At 41.9% G+C, this 19254-nt stretch overlaps 1 protein-coding gene across 2 annotated transcripts in view; it reads left to right on the top strand.

The window, feature by feature from the left end:
- The window catches only part of adcy8 (adenylate cyclase 8 (brain)), a 330936-nt gene extending 327398 nt beyond the window's left edge, over positions 1 to 3538 (top strand). For both annotated transcript variants that reach the window (XM_039753982.1, XM_039753981.1), the window contains one exon: positions 2975 to 3538. In XM_039753982.1, the coding sequence (XP_039609916.1) occupies positions 2975 to 3462 (488 nt within the window). In that variant the 3' untranslated portion in view covers positions 3463 to 3538. The remainder of the gene's footprint in view (positions 1 to 2974) is intronic.
- The last annotated feature ends 15716 nt before the right edge of the window (positions 3539 to 19254 follow it).

The raw sequence follows: 19254 nt of genomic DNA, 5'->3' as shown, positions 1-19254 counted from the left end.
AAGTCCCTAACGTCTTACTGTCTACCACACTACTTGGTCGCTTATTCCAGGTGTCTATCGTTCTTTGTGTAAAGAAAAACTTCCTAATGTTTGTGCAAAATTTCCCCTTCACAAGTTTCCAACTGTGTCCCAGTATTTTTGATGAACTCATTTTAAAATAAGAGTCTCGATCCACTGGACTAATTCACTTCATAATTTTAAACACTTCAATCATGTCACCTTTTAATCTCCTTTTGCTTAAACCGTAAAGGCTCAGCTCTTTTAATCTTTCCTCATAACTCATCCCCTGTAGCCCTGAGTCAGCCTAGTCGCTCTTCTCTGGACCTTCTCTTGTGCTGCTATGTCCTTTTTGTAGCCTGGAGACCAAAACTTCACACAGGACTCCAGATGAGGCCTCACCAGTGTGTTATAAAGCTTCAGCAGAACCTCCTGTGACTTGTACTCCACACGTCAAGGCGCTATATAACCTGACATTCTGTTAGCCTTCTTAATGGCGTCTGAATGCTGTCTGTCAGTTGATAGCGTGGAGTTCACTTTGACTCCTAAATCCTTCTCATAGGTGGACTCTCGATTTTCTGACCACCCATTGTGTATTCAAACCTCACATTTTTACTTTCTATGGCTAACACTTTACATGTACTGACATTAAATGGTTAACAGGTTCAACTCCTTCAATCTTTCCTCATAACTCATCCCCTGTAGCCCTGAATCAGCCTAGTCGCTCTTCTTTGGAACTTCTCTTGTGCTGTTATGTCCTTTTTGTAGCCTGGAGACCAAAACTTCACACAGGACTCCAGTTGAGGCCTCACCAGTGTGTTATAAAGACTGAGCAGAACCTCCTGTGACTTGTACTCCACACATCAAGGCGCTATATAACCTGACATTCTGTTAGCCTTCTTAATGGCTTCTGAACTCTGTCTGGAAGTTGATAGCTTAGAGTCCACTATGACTCCTAAATCCTTCTCATAAGGTGTACTCTCGATTTTCAGACCCCCATTGTGTATTCAAACCTCATATTTTTACTTCCTATGTGTAATTCTTTACATTTACTGATATTAAATTTCATCTGCTACAAGTCTGCCCAAACTTGTCTGCTGTCCAAGTCCTTCTGTAATGATATAATGGAGTCCAAATTATCTGCTAACTGGTATCATCTGCAGACTTAACCAGCTTGTTACTTATATTCCTATCTAAATCACTTCTATATATTAAAAATAGCAGCAGTCCCAGCACTGCCCCCTGCTGGTCACCACTCTTAACTACACCCAATTCTGATGAGGTTCCTCACACCATCACCCTCTGCTTCCCGTGTCTGAGCTAATTCTGCACCCATCTAAGAACATCTCTCTGAACTTCCACTTCTTTTAATTTGATGCCCAATCTCTCATGTGGCACCTCATCAAATGCCTTCTGAAAGTCAAGATCAATAATCTCATCTGCTCTACTTTGATCATATCCTTTTGTTGCCTCCTCATAGAATTCCAACATGTTCATCTTCAGCAAAAGTGTGTCCAGAAACACAATGGGAGATCTGTTATACCAACAGTAATATGCCTGTATAATGAACACCTCACTGGGACTGGGACTGTCAAGTCAGACATTTTCTTTCTTTCGAATTTTCTTGCTTTATAGTCATTCTGGTGTGTTCAGACCAAAGTGTTTTATTTATTTGTTTGTTTGTTTGTTTGTATGTTTGTTTAAAGAGCTTCTGTAAAAAGACTAATTTCCTACATAAAAAATCAATTCTATAGTGCCTTAAATATCTATCTATCTATCTATCTATCTATCTATTATACTGTGCCTTCCTTGTCTATCTATCTATCTATCATATAGTGCCTTTCATATTCTATCTATCTATCTATTGTAAAAAGGAAGAGACTCGACACACGTAAAAAGGTTTGGGACAGCCACCCGCATAATATTCCTAGCTGCAAAGGTTTGTTTTTTCATTCAACAGAGTAGTTGATTGTAGAGAGTCCAAGACAGAACTGATAAAGGTTGGAAAAGATGGCGGTTTTAAATGGTCAGACAGGAAGTGATGTATGTTAACTGGAAGTGATGTGGGTTGTCCGGAAGTGATGTTTCTCTGACATCAGCCTGTGAGCCAGGACCAGAAGTGACATTATTGTTTTCCCGCGGCTGGTCTGTAGAGATAGCAGGAGAAGGTTTAATGCACCCCACCCTCCCCTGGCCTGGCATGGAATTACCTTTACTTGGTCCACACAACACTATCTATCTATCTATCTATCATATAGTGCCATTCATATCAATCTATCATATAGTACCTTTCATATTCTATATATCTATCTATCATATAGTGCCTTTAATATTCTATATATCTATCTATCATATAGTGCTTTTCATATCTATATATCTATCTATCATATAGTGTCTTTCATATCAATCTATCATATAGTGCCTTTCATATTCCATATATCTATCTATCATATAGTGCCTTTCAAATCAATCTATCATATAGTGCCTTTCATATTCTATCTATCTATCTATCATATAGTGCCTAATCTATCTGTCTATCTATCTATCTATCTATCTATCTATAACTGTTTACTAATTCTGTTTATAATTATAAAAACTTCAGTCATGGATCATATGATATGGTGGGCCAAGCCATACTGTGGACACATAGCAGCCTGTCAGACCCCCAATGCTTTACACTGTTCTCAACTGTTTAATCGAGGGCTTTGCACATCCCCGTGTTCACCTTCTGGACACACATGGCATCACTACCTGAATCCTTCCTTCAGCATTCTCCAACAAACGTGTGCCTGCTGACTATGCTACGTATATGATACTACAGATAAGTGAGCGTGGGTATGACTGTGGCCCAACACAGACTGGCACCCTTTGCTTGTGGTCAGTGCTTTCAGGTTAGATGCATGAATGTGTCTAATTTGTATTTTTTGCTCCCTTCTTGCCATCACAGTGTTGTTCTTGTTTTTTTTATTTTGTTCAGGTGTCGCACACGGATCTGTTGTCGCTGGGGTGATTGGAGCGAAAAAGCCTCAGTATGACATATGGGGCAAGACGGTGAATTTGGCAAGCAGAATGGATAGCACAGGCATCAGTGGCAAAATACAAGTGCCTGAAGAAACGTATCTCATACTGAAGGAGCGCGGCTTTGCCTTCGAATACCGGGGTGAGATCTACGTGAAAGGGATAAGCGAACAAGAAGGAAAGATCAAAACCTACTTCCTCCTAGGAAGAGTTCAGCCAAACCCACTTATCATGCAACCAAGGAAACTGACTGGCCAGTACTCTTTGGCAGCCGTCGTCCTTGGGCTTGTGCAGTCTCTGAACAGGCAAAAGCAGAAGCAAATCCTTAACGAGAACAACAACTCTGGGATCATGAAGGGACACTATAACAGGAGGACACTGCTGGCTTCTGCCGGAAATGAAACGGTCACACAGGCCGAGGCTGCTGACAAAACTGAATTGCCATAAATATGTTGTTTTCTTTTGTGTTGATGTTCTTTTGTATTTCTTTTATATATAAAATAATAAAATGGGTTTAATTTTTTTATAACTGGTTGTTTCTTGCTGTGATTATTTGTGCAGGTTATCACCGTTCACCCATCCATTTCTGAAACTCTTGGTCCCGCTATGGAATTATGGGAGGCTGAACCTGCCCCATCCATACTAGAATCCGAAGGTAGAACCCTAACCCTGCCAGTCAGTGCCAGTCTAGCACAGGGTAGGCTGACGTACCCCACCACACTCATCACTCCTGCCGAGCTCATTTGTGTCAGATGTGCTCTCATTCCAGCCCTTTCCTGTCATCCGAGTTTACGGATAATTCAAAAGAAGTCTCTAAACGTTTCAAACAACTTTTTCCTGGCTTTGATTCCTGGTTTAGTGTTTAGTAGCACACAGTGAAAAAGAAAACCCACTGGCACCCCCAGGGCTAACATTTTGTTGAGGCTGCAAAGGTAGTCTATGTTGTAATAGAGAGCAACTATGCAAAATCTGGTCCAGATTGGTTAAAAAGTGAAGGATTGCACATTACTGGTCAAAGGTTTTAGAAAACCTCGTTTTCCTTCAGATTTAATCAGTTGAAATGCAATGAATGACCTGAAATGGTGAAAAGGTAAGAAGTAAACTTGCAGAGTTTTAAATTTAAAGTTTATGTTAGCAAAAAATTAAAAATAAGGAAATTTCAGAATATTACAAACTAGCTGTCCCTCGCAGCTCCACCCACGTAGAAGTGAAACAGGACAAACTTTAAAAACATCATTTAAAAAATGTAAAATAAAATGTATTCTGGCCAAGCGGAAGGTCGGTACGCTCCAACGTCAAACGTTGACAACTGTATCTGATCGTGTTCAGCTCTGACCGAAGAGCGTCCCTCCGTGGCCGTGATATCTCTGGCAATCAGCAGCTACCCTCTAAAACACACGTAGCTCTGATCTCATCTCTCAAAAACGTCAAACGTTACTCCTTGACAATCTCTAGATGATAATGTCTACTGAACAAACCGTTATCGCTAGCCAAGTGGAGGTAAGGTGCACTCCAACATGTGGTGAGGGGTAGAGCAACTCGAACGGAGGCTGGCACATGAGTGAGGAGTGCCCTGCCCCCCTCCCCTCGGCCCACAGCATCTCTCTCGGATTCATACAAATAAATCGGTACCGCAAGCGAAATATGATACTTAGCACGGTGAAAGAAGTCGCAAAATCTACCAGAATGTTCAAGCAAATTCTAGAAAAAAAACCTGATCTAAACCCGTTAAGTATTTCTCTCGTTCACTAGCTAAGCGGAGGTAAGGTTCACGCCCGGAGGCTGGAGCGTGAGTGAGGAGGGCCCTGCCCGCCTTCCCCATGCCCGCTGCGTCTCTCTCAGATTCACGCAAATTAATCGATGCCACAAGCGAAATATGATACTTAGCATGATGAGAGAAGTCGTGAAATCAACCAGAATGTTCAAGCAAATTATAGAAAATAACCCGATTTAAATCCTTTGTAGTAGTTCTCTCGTAAAAAGAGGACAGACATACAGACAGACAGATATTGAATTTTATATATATATATACTGTATATACAGTCATCCCTCACCTATCGCGGAGGTTACGTTCCAGTTTATATGGTTATTTTTATATATTTTAAGCCCTTATAAACTCTCCCACACTCTTATAAACATTTCCCGCATAGTTATACAGCATAAACCCTTTGTATTCTCTTAGGTATTAGGTAAGATTCGTTGAAATTATGTATGTAAACACTCTGTTTATATACAGTACAACCTAAATATTATGCAGTGCAGCTGTTCCCTTCCTTCAACATATCCAAAACTTTTACCTTTTCATCAATCGTTAGCATCTTCCATTGGCGCTTGGGCACGGCCCCTGAAGCGGTAGCAGGAGCAGATCGTTTTGGAGCCACAACGAAGGGCTTGGTTATGCACAAAGAGCAGAAAAGTTAACTCTTTGCACAGCGAAACACGTTGATGCTGAATGAGTGAGACGAGACTTCCAGGTTAACGCAGCAAAATCGAATTTGGTGCCCCGTCACTGAGCCAATCAGCACACAGGAACTTAACTGCATGCTCTGATTGGGTAGCTTCTCAGCCATCCTCCAATAGCGTCCTTTGTATGAAATCAACTGAGCAAACCAACTGAGGAAGCATGTACCTGAAATAAAAAGACCCATTGTCCGCAGAAATCCGTGAACCAGCGAAAAATCTGCGTTATATATTTAGATATGCTTACATATAAAATCCACGATAGAGTGAAGCAGCGAAAGTCGAAGCACGATATAGCAAGGGATTACTATATATATATATATATATATATATATATATATATATAAAAAAAATCTTGGGAGGGAGACAAGGGAGACTCGACGTGATCTTCTCAGAAGACACTTTAATGACAAGGCAGTGAGAAAAAAGGACAGCTGCTGTACAGGCTTTTAAATGATCGACGCGCAGCATGGCAAGCAGAACACGCAGCACGCCAGCAGCATCAGCAAGACAGCAGCTGATCCGACCGCATCTCCTTAGCGTGCTCCTACCGCCAGGGGATGAAAATAAAGGACAAAGAGTGGATAACAAAGTAGAACGTCGTAAGGAATTCAAAAATGTTGGCGCGATACACATGCAGAGCAGGTTAGAGATAATGGAGGTACGAAAATTCCACAGTCTCAAAAAAAGGATAGTAAAGATCACATTAGCACAAACAAATGGAAATTTTTACTCGGTGAAATAACAGAGCAGCGAAAGGAGATTGAATATATTGTTCAAATTTAAACTTTACGTTGGAGAGTTGTAGAGCATCTAACTCGCATTGCCATCAGGGAAAAGCAGTGTTTCATCCCAATGAAGTGGTGTAACCGTGAGAAATGAAAGATTTGTTGTTTGGTGAAAGTGAAGCGGCTGGAGCGTAGCAAAATGAGCATGGGGCAAAGCCCCCTAGTAAACAAGAAAAAGAAAAAAATGCTAATGACAATTCCCCCCCACCTTAACTCCATCATACAGTCATGTGAAAAAGTTTTGGCACCCATTTCAGCCTACATAATAATTGACTCTCTTTTCAACAAAAAAGATACCAGTGGTATGTCTTTCAATTCCTAGGAACATCGGAGTACTGCGGTGTTTTCTGAACAAAGATTTTTAGTGATGCAGTATTTAGTGATATGAAATTAAATCAAATGTAAAAAGCTGGCTGTGCAAAAATGTGGGTCCCCTTGTCATTGTGCTGATTTGAATGCCTGTCACTGCTCAATGCTGATTACTTGGCTGGATGAGCTCGTTAAGCCTGGAACTTCATAGACAGGAGTGTCCAGTCATGAGTGGTCAAAGGTATTTAAGGTGGTCAATTGCAAGTTGTGCTTCCTTCCCTTTGACTCTCCTCTGAAGAGTGACAGACAGCATGGGATCCTCAAAGCAACTCTCAAAGATCTGAAAACAAAAATTGTTCAGTCTCCTGGTTTAGGGGAAGGCAACAAAAAGCCATCTCAGAGGTTTAAACTGTCAGTTTCAACTGTAAGGAATGGAATCAGGAAATGGAAGGCCACAGGCACAGTTGCTGTTAAACCAACTCAGCAGGTCTGGCAGGCCAAGAAAAATACAGGAGCGGCATATGATCAGGATTGTGAGAATGGTGACAGACAACCCACAGATCACCTCAAAAGACCTGCAAGAACATCTCGCTGCAGATGGTGTATCTGGACATCGTTCTACAATTCAGTGCAATTTGCACAAAGAACATCAGTATGGCAGGGTGATGAGACAGAAGCCCTTTCTGCACTCACGCCACAAACAGAGTCACTTGTTGTATCAAATGCTCATTTAGACAAGCCAGATTCATTCTGGAACAAAGTGCTTTGGACTGATGAGACACAAATGCAGTTATTTGGTCAGAACAAAAAGCACTTTGCACGGCAGAAGAAGAACACCGCATTCCAAGAAAAACACCTGCTACCTCCTGTCAAATGTGGTGGAGGTTCCATCATGCTGTGGGGCTGTGTGGCCAGTTCAGGGACTGTGGCCCTTGTTAAAGTTGAGTGTCTGAGGAATTCGACCCAATATCAACAAATTCTTCAGGATAATGTTCGAACATCAGTCACAAAGTTGAAGTTACTTAAGCAGGGGTTGGATATTCCAACAAGACGATGACCCAAAACACAGTTGGAAATCTACAAAGGCATTCATGCAGAGGGTGAAGTACAATGTTCTGGAATGGCCATCACAGTCCCCTGACTTGAATATCATCGAAAATCTATGGGATGATTTGAAGCAGGCTGTCCATCAAATTGAACTGAACTGGAGAGATTTTGTATGAAGAATGGTCAGAAATACCTCCATCAGAGTCCAGACACTCATCACAGGCTATAGGAGGACAGCGTCTAGAGGCGGTTAGATTAACAAAAGGAGGCTTAACTAAGTATTGATGTCATATCTCTGTTGGGTGCCCACATTTATGCACCTGTCTAATTTTGTTATGACGCATATTACATATTTTCTGTTAATCCAATAAACTTAATGTCACTGCTGAGATCCTACTGTTTCCATAAGGCATGTCGTATATATTCAAAGGAAGTTGCTACTTTGAAAGCTCAGCCAATTAGAAACAAAAATCCAAAGAATTAAGTGGGGTTCCCAAACTTTGTCATATCACTGTATGACTGCTGTATAATTAACATTGCCTAGCAACAGGCACAGATGGGAGGAGCTAGAGGCAGACAGTAGCAAATGGTTAGACAAAGAGGCGGAGCCCCAGCCCATTCCTAACACCAAAAAGATTAGATAATTGAAAACAAGAATGAAGTCAAGAAATGAGGGGAGGAAAAAAAAACACAACATCATAAGATGTGATTCAAGGGCAGCTGAATGTTTTATTAGCTCTCAACTAGAGAAAGAATATACTGTAATTGTGATACTGAATGAAATTAGAAAAGAATTCAAATTCAGTCTATTGATAGGAATCATTAAGTGGGTACTGAATGGGCATTAAAACTGTTTAATGGAGGACGGCACTCTGAAGTAATCTCTTTTATGGTTGTTCAATCTCTAGTGTACCAGAGAGTTCTGGAATGTCTACGGCTTATTCAGCACAACTCATTAATTGACTGGTGCCAGAGAGACGTGCTTCACATAAGAACAGCTTCACGCCTATTAAAGTTGTTACCGTGGCTAATTGCTCAGCTCAAGTGCTGCATTGACTGCTTTGTTGATCCTAGTGACGCCCTCGCCAAAATAATGCGATCATCTCACCTCTCCACAGAAACGCCTGGTGAGGAGGCAAGAACAGCAAAGGATTTATGAGGAAGTGAATAGATGAATAGATCCTAACCGTCTCCCGGTTTTCTTTTTAATGTCTGAATTTTCTCTCCGTCGTCCCTTAGGCCACCCACTGATTTCAGAGAATGAAATTATCCTCCTTAAAAAACAATGACCTTCTAATACATACAGTGCCCCTGCTCCACTTACTTAGAAAAATCCTGGATTTTCACCAATTCAGAAGTGCACACCACCTTAAGGAGATGCTGAGTGAGCCCTGTGATGAACTTCTGGACCATCCAGGACTGTTTCCTACCTTCCACCCAATGCTGCTGGGATAGAGAAATGGGTTTGAGAAAAAAAGAACTGTTGGTACTTCATGTTGTCTTGGATTCTTCCTCCTTCTCCTCCTAGGTCCAAAATCAACACTCATTTACAAAAAACTATTTTATAGCTGGTGGGGGATCCCCCTTCGAAGTGCAAAAGAAAGGATTTATTTTCTCCGTATGGGGTGTAAGAAGTAGCTGTACGCACCGGTATGCATTGTCATGTGTATGGGCCCAGAGATCACCTGCCTGGCTCCATTAAAGTAAGTAGTACCATCCCGTGACATTAGGGGGCGCTGCCACTGACACTGTCTTCAGTTCTGAAAAGGCGGCCCAAGGAAGAAGCCTAATGCCATTTGACCCATTCAGGCTCTGCCCCTTCCGGTTGGGTGGCAATTAAATGAGAGATCCTTGGAGGACGGCAGCTCATTCCAGAACCAGCAGACAACGCAGAATGGAACTCCCGCTAGCTGGCATTCATTGTGAATATTTTACTTTGAGACTCAATACTCCTCATCCATGTGCTTAGTGTACTATATTGATTTTTTATTTTTTTTTGCTTTGTACCCTCTCCCACCATAACCTTCTATTATGTGATATTATCTACTGTTGAGGTGGCGCGGTGGTGCATTGATAGCTCTGCTGCCTCACATTAAGGAGACCTGGGTTCGCTTCGCCTGATGAATCAAGGGTGGTTTTAGACAGCCGGGTGTTTTTGTGTCATTTACCATAGGAAGAGATGGCAGCAGGATGCACTATTGGAAGAAGGTAACATGGCAGAGGCAGTGTGATGTTCTGGGTAATGTTCTTATCGGGTCCTGTCATTCTTGTGGATGTTAAACTTTGACACGTACCACCTACCTAAAGATTGTTGCTGACCACGTACACACTTTCATGACAACGGTGTGTACTGATGGCAGTGGCCTCTTTCAGCAGGATCGTGCACCATGACAAAGAGTTCAAGGTGTTGACTTGGCCTCCAGATTCCCCAAATCTCAATCTCAATCTAAGTATCAAGTATCTAAGGAAGTCCTGGACAAAAAAAAAACAAGCACGTGGATGCCCCACCTTTCAACTTCTTCTTCTTCTTCTTCCTCTTCTTCCTCTTCTTTTGGCTGCTCCCATCTTTTCCAAATCTTCCTGTCTTCTACTGCTTGCTCTGTCACACCCATCACCTGCATGTCCTCTCTCAGTACATCCATAAACTTCCTCTTAGGCCTTCCTCTTCTCCTCTTATATATATACTCTATATATATATACTAGCTGTGTCAGCCTGTGCTGTAAAAAGCCTGGGGTCCTAGAAACTATTGAAATCGTCAAAAAATAAAAAACTGAAATGTAGAGATGTCAGGTAATTGAAAGGAACTACTCTGGGCAGGAGGATTCATTTTGCCGATGTGCTCACATCGCTTGTGCATTAGGAAAAGTAAAAGGGATGCCATTTTGCGGTTGTTAGCGGCTAAGCGACTTTCCCTTTCTCCGGAGGTTTTGTTTTGCCGACTTGCTGTGGCCTCGCATGTCTTATTAGTGGTTAAGCGAGTTTTCTGTTCCTCAGAGGTGGAGCCTTTCACCCCGACTCCACCTCTCACTTCTGGGCCGAACAGACAGACACACACACACACTGCCATGCGTAGACGTTTATATATAAAATATGTATTGTATCTTGCCCTTGTATATATATATATATATATATATATATATATATATATATATATATATATATATATATATACAGTCATATGAAAAAGTTTGGGAAGTCTTTGGAAGTTTGCTTATCATTGGCTGAGCTTTCAAAGTAGCAACTTCCTTTTAATATACGACATGCCTTATGGAAACAGTAGGATTTCAGCAGTGACATTAAGTTTATTGGATTAACAGAAAATATGCAATATATATCATAACAAAATTAGACAGGTGCATAAATGTGGGCACCCAACAGAGATATGACATCAATACTTAGTTGAGCCTCCTTTTGCTCCTTTGATCCTCTAGACGCTGTCCTCCTATAGCCTGTGATGAGGGTCTGGACTCTGGATGTTGGTATTTCTGACTCTTCTTCATACAAAATCTCTCCAGTTCAGTTCAATTTGATGGACAGCCTGCTTCAAATCATCCCATAGATTTTCGATGATATTCAAGTCATGGGACTGTGACGGCCATTCTAGAACATTGTACTTCTCCTTCTGCATGAATGCCTCTGTAGATTTCCAACTGTGTTTTGGGTCATTGTCTCATTGGAATATCCAACCCCTGCGTGACTTCAACTTTGTGACTGATGCTTGAACATTATCCTGAAGAATTTGTTGCTATTGGGTTGAATTCATCCGACCCTCGACTTTAACAAGAACCCCAGTCCCTGAACTGGCCACACAGCCCCACAGCATGATGGGACCTGCACCAAATTTGACAGGAGGTAGCAGTTTGTTCCAAAATGAATCTGGCTTGTCTACATGAGCATTTGATACATCAAGCGACTCTGTTTGTGTCATGAGTGCAGAAAGGGCTTTTTTCTCATCACCCTGCCATACTGATGTTCTTTGTGCAAACTGTGCTGAATTGTAGAGCGATGTACAGATACACCATCTGGAGCGAGATGTTCTTGCAGGTCTGTGGAGGTGATCTGTGGTTGTCTGTATCCATTCTCACAATCCTGCTTCTTCATATGCTGCTCAGGGGACTGTGACGGCCATTCCAGAACATTGTACTTCTCCCTCTGCATGAATGCCTTTGTAGATTTCCAACTGTGTTTTGGGTCATCGTCTTGTTGGAATATCCAACCCCTGCGTAACTTCAACTTTGTGACTGATGCTTGAACATTATCCTGAAGAATTTGTAGCTATTGGGTTGAATTCCTCAGACACTCGACTTTAACAAGGGCCCCAGTCCCTGAACTGGCCACACAGGAACCTCCACCTAATTTGACAGGAGGTAGCAGGTGTTTTTCTTGCAATGTGGTGTTCTTCTTCTGCCAGGCAAAGCACTTTTTGTTCTGACCAAATAACTCCATTTGTGTCTCATCAGTCCAAAGCACTTTGTTTTAGAATGAATCTGGCTTGTCTAAATGAACATTTGTGTACAACAAGCGACTCTGTTTGTGGCGTGAGTGCAGAAAGGGCTTCTTTCTCATCACCCTGCCTTTTAGATGTTCTTTGTGCAAATTGTGCTGAATTGTAGAACGATGTACAGATACACCATCTGCAGCGAGATGTTCTTGCAGGTCTTTGGAGGTGATCTGTGGTTGTCTGTCACCATTTTCACAATCCTGCTCATGTGCCGCTCCTGTATTTTTCTTGGCCTGCCAGACCTGCTGAGTTGGTTTAACAGCAACTGTGCCTGTGGCCTTCCATTTCCTGATTCCATTCCTCGCAGTTGAAACTGACAGTTTAAACCTCTGAGATGGTTTTTTGTAGCCTTCCCCTAAACCAGCGCTTCTCAACCTTTAAGTATTTGCGACCCGAGTTTTCATAACAGTTTTAATCGCGCCCTCCTAACGTTTTTTTTGAAAGGAGCTCATTAATACCAATTTGTTCTTTTTTAATTAATGATATATCAAAGATGCATATTTTATTATACCTACTTAACTTTTATCGACATTTATCTAACTCTATATTTATTTTTCTAGTATCAGAATGTAGTTTAAGTTCATTTGTTTTGGTTTCAATAGATGTATTTTTCATATTTTCGATTCTCGTTTTCTTCGTGCCCCCCTTTTTGTTACTTCGCGCCCCCCTAGGGGGGCCCGAACAACAGTTTGAGAACCGCTACCCTAAACCATGAGACTGAACAATCTTTGTTTTCAGATCTTTTAAGAGTTGCTTTGAGGGGAGAGGTATTGCACAGTCCATGGCTGCTCCCCCTGAACATACGGTATAGCAAAGAGGCGTCCCGGCCTTGCATGGACTCCAGCCGTCCGCCAATATATATATATAGAGGGCACCACTAAGCCCCCACATTACACAAATATCAAGACAAATATAAACTCAAATGATGATTTATTACAATGCAAATCCGCACACGGCATATAACAATTTCTCAACACAGTTTTTCCTTTTTTTTCTCTTTATTCCTGGCACTCTTCATCCACCGCCTCCTGACTCTGACACCACATTGAGGATGCCTGACCCAGGAGCATTTGCAGTGTCACAACAGAGGTACTTCTTAGTTGGGTGGAAGCTGTCGGAAGTGAGGGTGATTTGTCCTTGCAGCTCTCCCTGGCAGCATTGATGTAACACCCCAGGCAGGACTGCACTACTGGACTCCAACTCCCAGCCTGCCCTGCGAGCATCTATATTGGCAACATCATCCAAGAGGACTGCCACTTATTGTGTCGAGGAGGTAAATAGTTTGTGCAATTATCCTGCCTTTGTTCTTGCAGTAAACTAGCCTCCCAGCTGAGTAATGGTATATGAATGATCTCGGCTGGAATGCCAGCCTATGCCTGCTGTCCGTTACAATTTATACACAGTGTATATAATGCCTTTAAAGTCTGTTTAAAATCGTTTTTTCTATAACATAATACAATCCAGAGAAGCTGCATGTACAACAAAGTTCAACTGTTAAATCAACAGTTATCTCTGTGGCAGCATAAGGCTGTGAATGTCAGACCACCGGGACAGTAGAGTGAAAAAAAAAAATCAATGCTTTTGGAGATTAGCGTGCACACCACGGACTGTAAGACCAACAAGTCAGTCAGGTTTTCATCAGATCAAACGATTACACCCTGGAATTGTACAGAGAGGAGCAGAAGCTAAAACGTTTAGGTCCTGTAACAAGAAAAGCGAGCTTAAAGAAGAAAGTGCAGGCACTAGGGAACACTGAAGGTAATAGCTGACAAGAGACGAAGAAAATCAAAACAGAACACAAGCAGAGAGACCACCATGGAAGATATCAAATCACAACTACAAGAAACGGAAGAAAAACTGAAAATTATTATCACTGACAGGAAAGCTTGTTTAGTAAAATGTTCACTTTGTGGAAAAATGGATTGGTAAAACCGCTGAGGCCGTGTGTGGGACTGGCACACTGAATAGGGTGGGGTGTGCCAGTTAGTGTGTGGGGCTCACCCTACAAAGACTGAAATTATTACTAAAGTCTATGACATTCACTATCTATAATAGAAATATCTATCTATTATATAGTGCCTTTCATAATCTATCTATCTATTATATAGTGCCTTTCATAATCTATCTATCTATCTATCATATAGTGCTTTTCATAATCTATCTGTCTATCTATCTATTATATAGTGCCTTTCATAATCTATCTATCTATCAATCATATAGCGCCTTTCTATCTATCTATCTATCAATTATAAAGTACCTTTCTATCTATCTATCTATCTCTCACTGGATAAAGTGTAACTGGAGCAGGCAATGCCCACTGCCATTCCACAGCTTTTTAACCTAAAGCCATTCTATCTATTATATAGTGCCTTTCATAATTTATCTATCTATCTATCAATCATATAGTGCCTTTCTATCTATCTATCTATCTATTATATAGTGCCTTTCATATCTATCTATCTGTCTATCTATCTATTATATAGTGCCTTTCTATTTATATATATATATATCTATTATATAGTGCCTTTCATAATTATCTATCTGTCTATCTATCTGCAGGTCTGCTATGAGTGAGGCTGTGCCCACAGTACTACATTTTCACTTAAAAACTATGCTTTTAAACAAAAATTATCTCTGCTCATATGAGTGTTTTCACATCATTTTTATAAGTATCTCTACCCAAACTGAAACAAATGAAATTATGACTTAGCCATTCGCTTAGACTGGGCATATGTGTATCGGCAGAAATTAAAACAGGACCCATCCTCCTTGAAGGGATGGTTATGCCGTCAGCAGTCATAGGATTTATCACAAAAGTGTTGCAATTGGTCAGTGCCGTAGGTAGAGGTGGGCGGAGGGAGCGGTCTACCCTGGGCGGCACATTTTTGGTGGCAGCCGAACTCGAGCTACGCCACTGCAATTGGTGAGTTATTTGCTTTTTCAGGAAAGTGCACTCCCTGCCCACTTTATTAGGTACACCCTGCTAGTCCCGGGTTGGACCCCCTTTTGCCTTCAGAACTGCAGCAATTCTTCACGGCACAAATTCAACAAGGTGCTGAAGACATTTTTCATGGATATTTGGTCCACATTGACATGATGCCCTCACACAGTTGCTGCAGATTTGTCAGCTGCACATCCATGATACGAATCTCCCGGTCCACCACATCCTAAAGGTGCTCTACTGGATTTGAGTCTAGTGAACCAATCTGAGATGATCTGAGCTTTGTGACATGGCATGTAAGGAGCCATCAGAAGATGGGGACACCGCAATCATAAAGGGATGGACATGGTCAGCAATGATACTCAGGTAGGCTGTGACATTTAAACGATGCTCCTTTGGTACTATGGGGCCCAAAGTGTACCAAGAAAATAGCCCTCACACCATCACAAACACCACCAGCAGCAGCCTGAACTGTTGATACAATGTCAGTGTCAATTTATTTATATGGCATGTTTAAAACAACATAGGAATGCTGTGGCCAAAGTGCTTTACAATAAAAGAAGACAAAAAACATACAATTAACATAAATAACATAAATAGAAACAAAATTAATGAACATAAATAAAATAAATAATAAATAGAAGTCAGATTACATAATCACAATGAGGAAACCATCAGTATTACTGAAGGTCACGGAAAGAAAGTGACTAGAAATCCATCCATCCATTATCCAACCCGCTATATCCTAACTACAGGGTCACGGGGGTCTGCTGGAGCCAATCTCAGCCCACCGCAGGGCACACACACACACACACACATACACCAAGCACACACTAGGGATAATTTCGGATCGCCAATGCACCTAACCTGCATGTCTTTGGACTGTGGGAGGAAACCCATGCAGACACGGGGAGAACATGCAAAGTCTACACAGGGAGGACCGGGAAGCGAACCCTTAAGGGTCTCCTAACTGCGTGGCAGCAGCGCTACCACTGTGCCACCCAGTGACTAGAAGTGAGTCTTTAATCTCGTTTTGAACAGTTCTGTTGTCGACGACTCCTTTATGTGTCGAGGTAAAGAGTTCCACAGGTGAGGAGCAGCAGCTGCACAAGCTGTCTGTCCCCCTTAGTTTTACACTTGGTACGAGGGACAGCAAGAGACAACTGACCAGAAGATCTAAACACTCTAGATGGCTGGTGTAAAACACACAATTCAGATAAATAGGCAGGAGCAAGTCCATGTAAAGATTTAAAAACTAGCAACAAGATTTTAAAATCAATTCGAAAACTGACAGGCAGCCCGTGTAAAGAAGCTAAGATTGGAGAAACAGAATCAGACTTTCTTGCCCCAACCAGAAAGCGAGCGGCAGCATTCTGGACCAACTGTTACCTGCGTATCAGGGATTTGCTAATCCGAGAACACAGCGAGTTGCAGTAATCGAGGCGAGAAAGGGCAGGATGGATCCATGCTTTCATGTTGTTGACCCCACCATGCGAATGTCGCAGCAGAAATCGAGGCTCATCAGACCAGGCAACATTCCTCCAATCTCCTAATGTCCAGTTTTTGTGAACCTGTGTGACTAGCAGCCTCAATTGCCTGTTCTTAGCTGTGGTCTCCTGCTGCTGTAGCCCACCCGCTTCACAGTTTGACGTGTTGTGCGTTCAGAGCTGCTCTTCTGTACACCTACCTCACTTGTAACGAGTGTGTATTTGAGTTCCTGTTTTCTTTCTTTCAGCTCACACCAGTCTGGCCATTCTCCTCTGACCTCTGGCATCAACAAAGCATTTTTGCCCAGAGAACTGACGCTCACTGATATTTTCCCTTTTTCAGACCCTTCTCTGTAATATCTAGAGATGGTTGTGTGTGTAAATCCCAGTAAATCAGCAGTTTCTGAAATAACCAGAGCAGCCCATATGGCACCAGCCGCCTTTCTTCCCCATTCTGATGCCCATTTTGAACTTCAGCAGGTGGTCTTGGCAAGGTCTACAGGCCGAAAATGCATTGAGTTGCTGCCATGTGATTGGCTGATTAAATATTTGCATTACATTAGAGCTGCAGTGGGCTGGCGCCCTGCCCAGGGTTTGTCTCCTGCCTTGTGCCCTGTGTTGGCTCCAGCAGACCCCCCATGACCCTGTAGTTAAGATATAGCAGGTTGGATAATGGATGGATTACATTAGAGAGTCAGCTCAGGTTGGATGATTGGGAGACAAAGTCAGAGAGGCGAGACATTTTTTCACTTAAGAAACATAGCTAAAGTTAGACCTCTTATATCACTGAAAGATGCTGAGAAATTAGTTCACGCGTTTGTTTTCAGTCGACTAGATTACTGTAATGCACTCCTCTCTGGACTACACAAGAAAGACATCAATCGTTTGCAACGAGTGCAGAATGCAGCTGCTAGAATCCTAACTAGGAAAAGAAAATCTGAACACATCCCTCCAGTTTTGATGTCACTACACTGGTTACCTGTGTCATTCAGGATTGACTTTAAAATTCTGCTTATGGTTTATAATGCCTTAAATAATCTGCTCCATCTTATATATCGGAATGTCTCACACCTTATATTCCAAATCGTAACCTCAGATCCTCAAATGAGTGTCTCCTTAGAATTCCAAGAACAAAACTTAAAAGAAGTGGTGAGGCGGGCAGGCGGCCTTCTGCTGCTATGCACCTAAAATCTGTAATAGCCTGCCAATAGGAATTCACCAGGCTGATATGGTGGAGCAGTTTAAAACACGGCTGAAAACACATTACTGTAACATGGCCTTTTTATAACTTCAATTTAACTTAATTTAATTTAATCCTGATACTCTGTATGTTCAATTCTTCATAATAACTACTCATGGTGGCTCTAAAATCCGTACCCTACTCTCTTTTTCTGTTTCTTTTTTTGGTTTCTTTGTGGTGGTGGCCTGCGCCACCTCCAACAATGATGGATGGATTAAAAGGCAGAAGTCCACATGACCATCATCATCAAGTCCTTCCGTGAGAACCCTAAATCCAAAGAGGACTCTTTCATTTATGTTAGGTAGAATGCCCAGAGGGGACTGGGTGGTCTCATGGTCTGGTACCCCTACAGATTTTATTTTTTCTCCAGCCGTCTGGAGTTTTTTTTTTTCTGTCCCCTGGCCATTGAACCTCACTCTTATTCGATGTTAATTAATGTTGTTTTCTTATTGTGTTTTTTATTTTCTATTCTTTAATATGTAAAGCACTTTGAGCTACTGTTTGTATGAAAATGTGCTATAGAAATAAATGTTGTTGTTGTTTGGACATGTGCAGAGAAGAGATGCTGGGTATAATGAGATAAGGGTGCTAAGGATAGAGCTGCCAGGCAAGAGGAGAAGAGGAAGGCCTAAGAGAAGGTTTCTGGATGTGCTGAGAGAGGACACGAAGGTGATGGGTGTGTAGCAATGCTGCTAATAGTTAGAACTGCATCTCCCAGCAGTCCTTGCAGGAGTTGTTGGGGTCAAAGGTGGCCAGAGTGGTTTAAAAGAAGGGCAGATGTCAAAGAGAAGAAAAGTTTTGTTTGTTTGGTGCGTTGTGTGTTGCATTTACGAGGTGTGGCAGAAAAGTAATGAGACTGATTATTTATTTACCAAAGTGTTTATTTTTTTCAAACATCAATGTTATCCCCTTCAGAGTAGTTCCCTTGGGCAGCTACACACCGATGGAGACGTTGTTCCCACTGTTGGTAGCAGCGCTGGAAGTCTTCAACCGGTATGGTCTTCAGCATGTCCGTTACACTCTTTTGGATGTTTTATGAAGTCCTGAAATGACGTCCTTTGTAGACATTTTTCAGTTTAGGAAAAAGGAAAAAGTCACACGGACTGAGGTCAGGTAAATAAGGGGGCTGGGGAACCACAGGAATGCCTTTTGAGGTCAAAAATTCTGTTATGGAGAGGGCAGTGTGACATGGGGCGTTGTCATGATGGAGCATCCATTTGTCTGCAATGTCTGGTCTCACGCGAATGACCCTTTTTCTGAGCCTTTCAAGGACGTCTTTATAAAAATTCTCCAAGCTTAACACAAAATTTAATGGCACAACGTTGCTCCAAACTCCGCTGTTCCATTTTGCGTGGCGCACAACCAAAACACAACCGCTAATAGCAGTCACAAAAATCACGTAGTTAACGGAAGGAGTTGAAACTCGCACTGAGCTATGGGAGGGTACGGATACACGTGCTCTATC

The sequence above is a fragment of the Polypterus senegalus genome, chromosome 5 (genome assembly GCF_016835505.1).
Source record: "Polypterus senegalus isolate Bchr_013 chromosome 5, ASM1683550v1, whole genome shotgun sequence".
Taxonomy (NCBI): Eukaryota; Metazoa; Chordata; class Cladistia; order Polypteriformes; family Polypteridae; genus Polypterus; species Polypterus senegalus.
The sequence above is the reverse complement of the archived record's forward strand: the minus strand, read 5'-3'. Positions and strand labels throughout refer to the sequence as shown.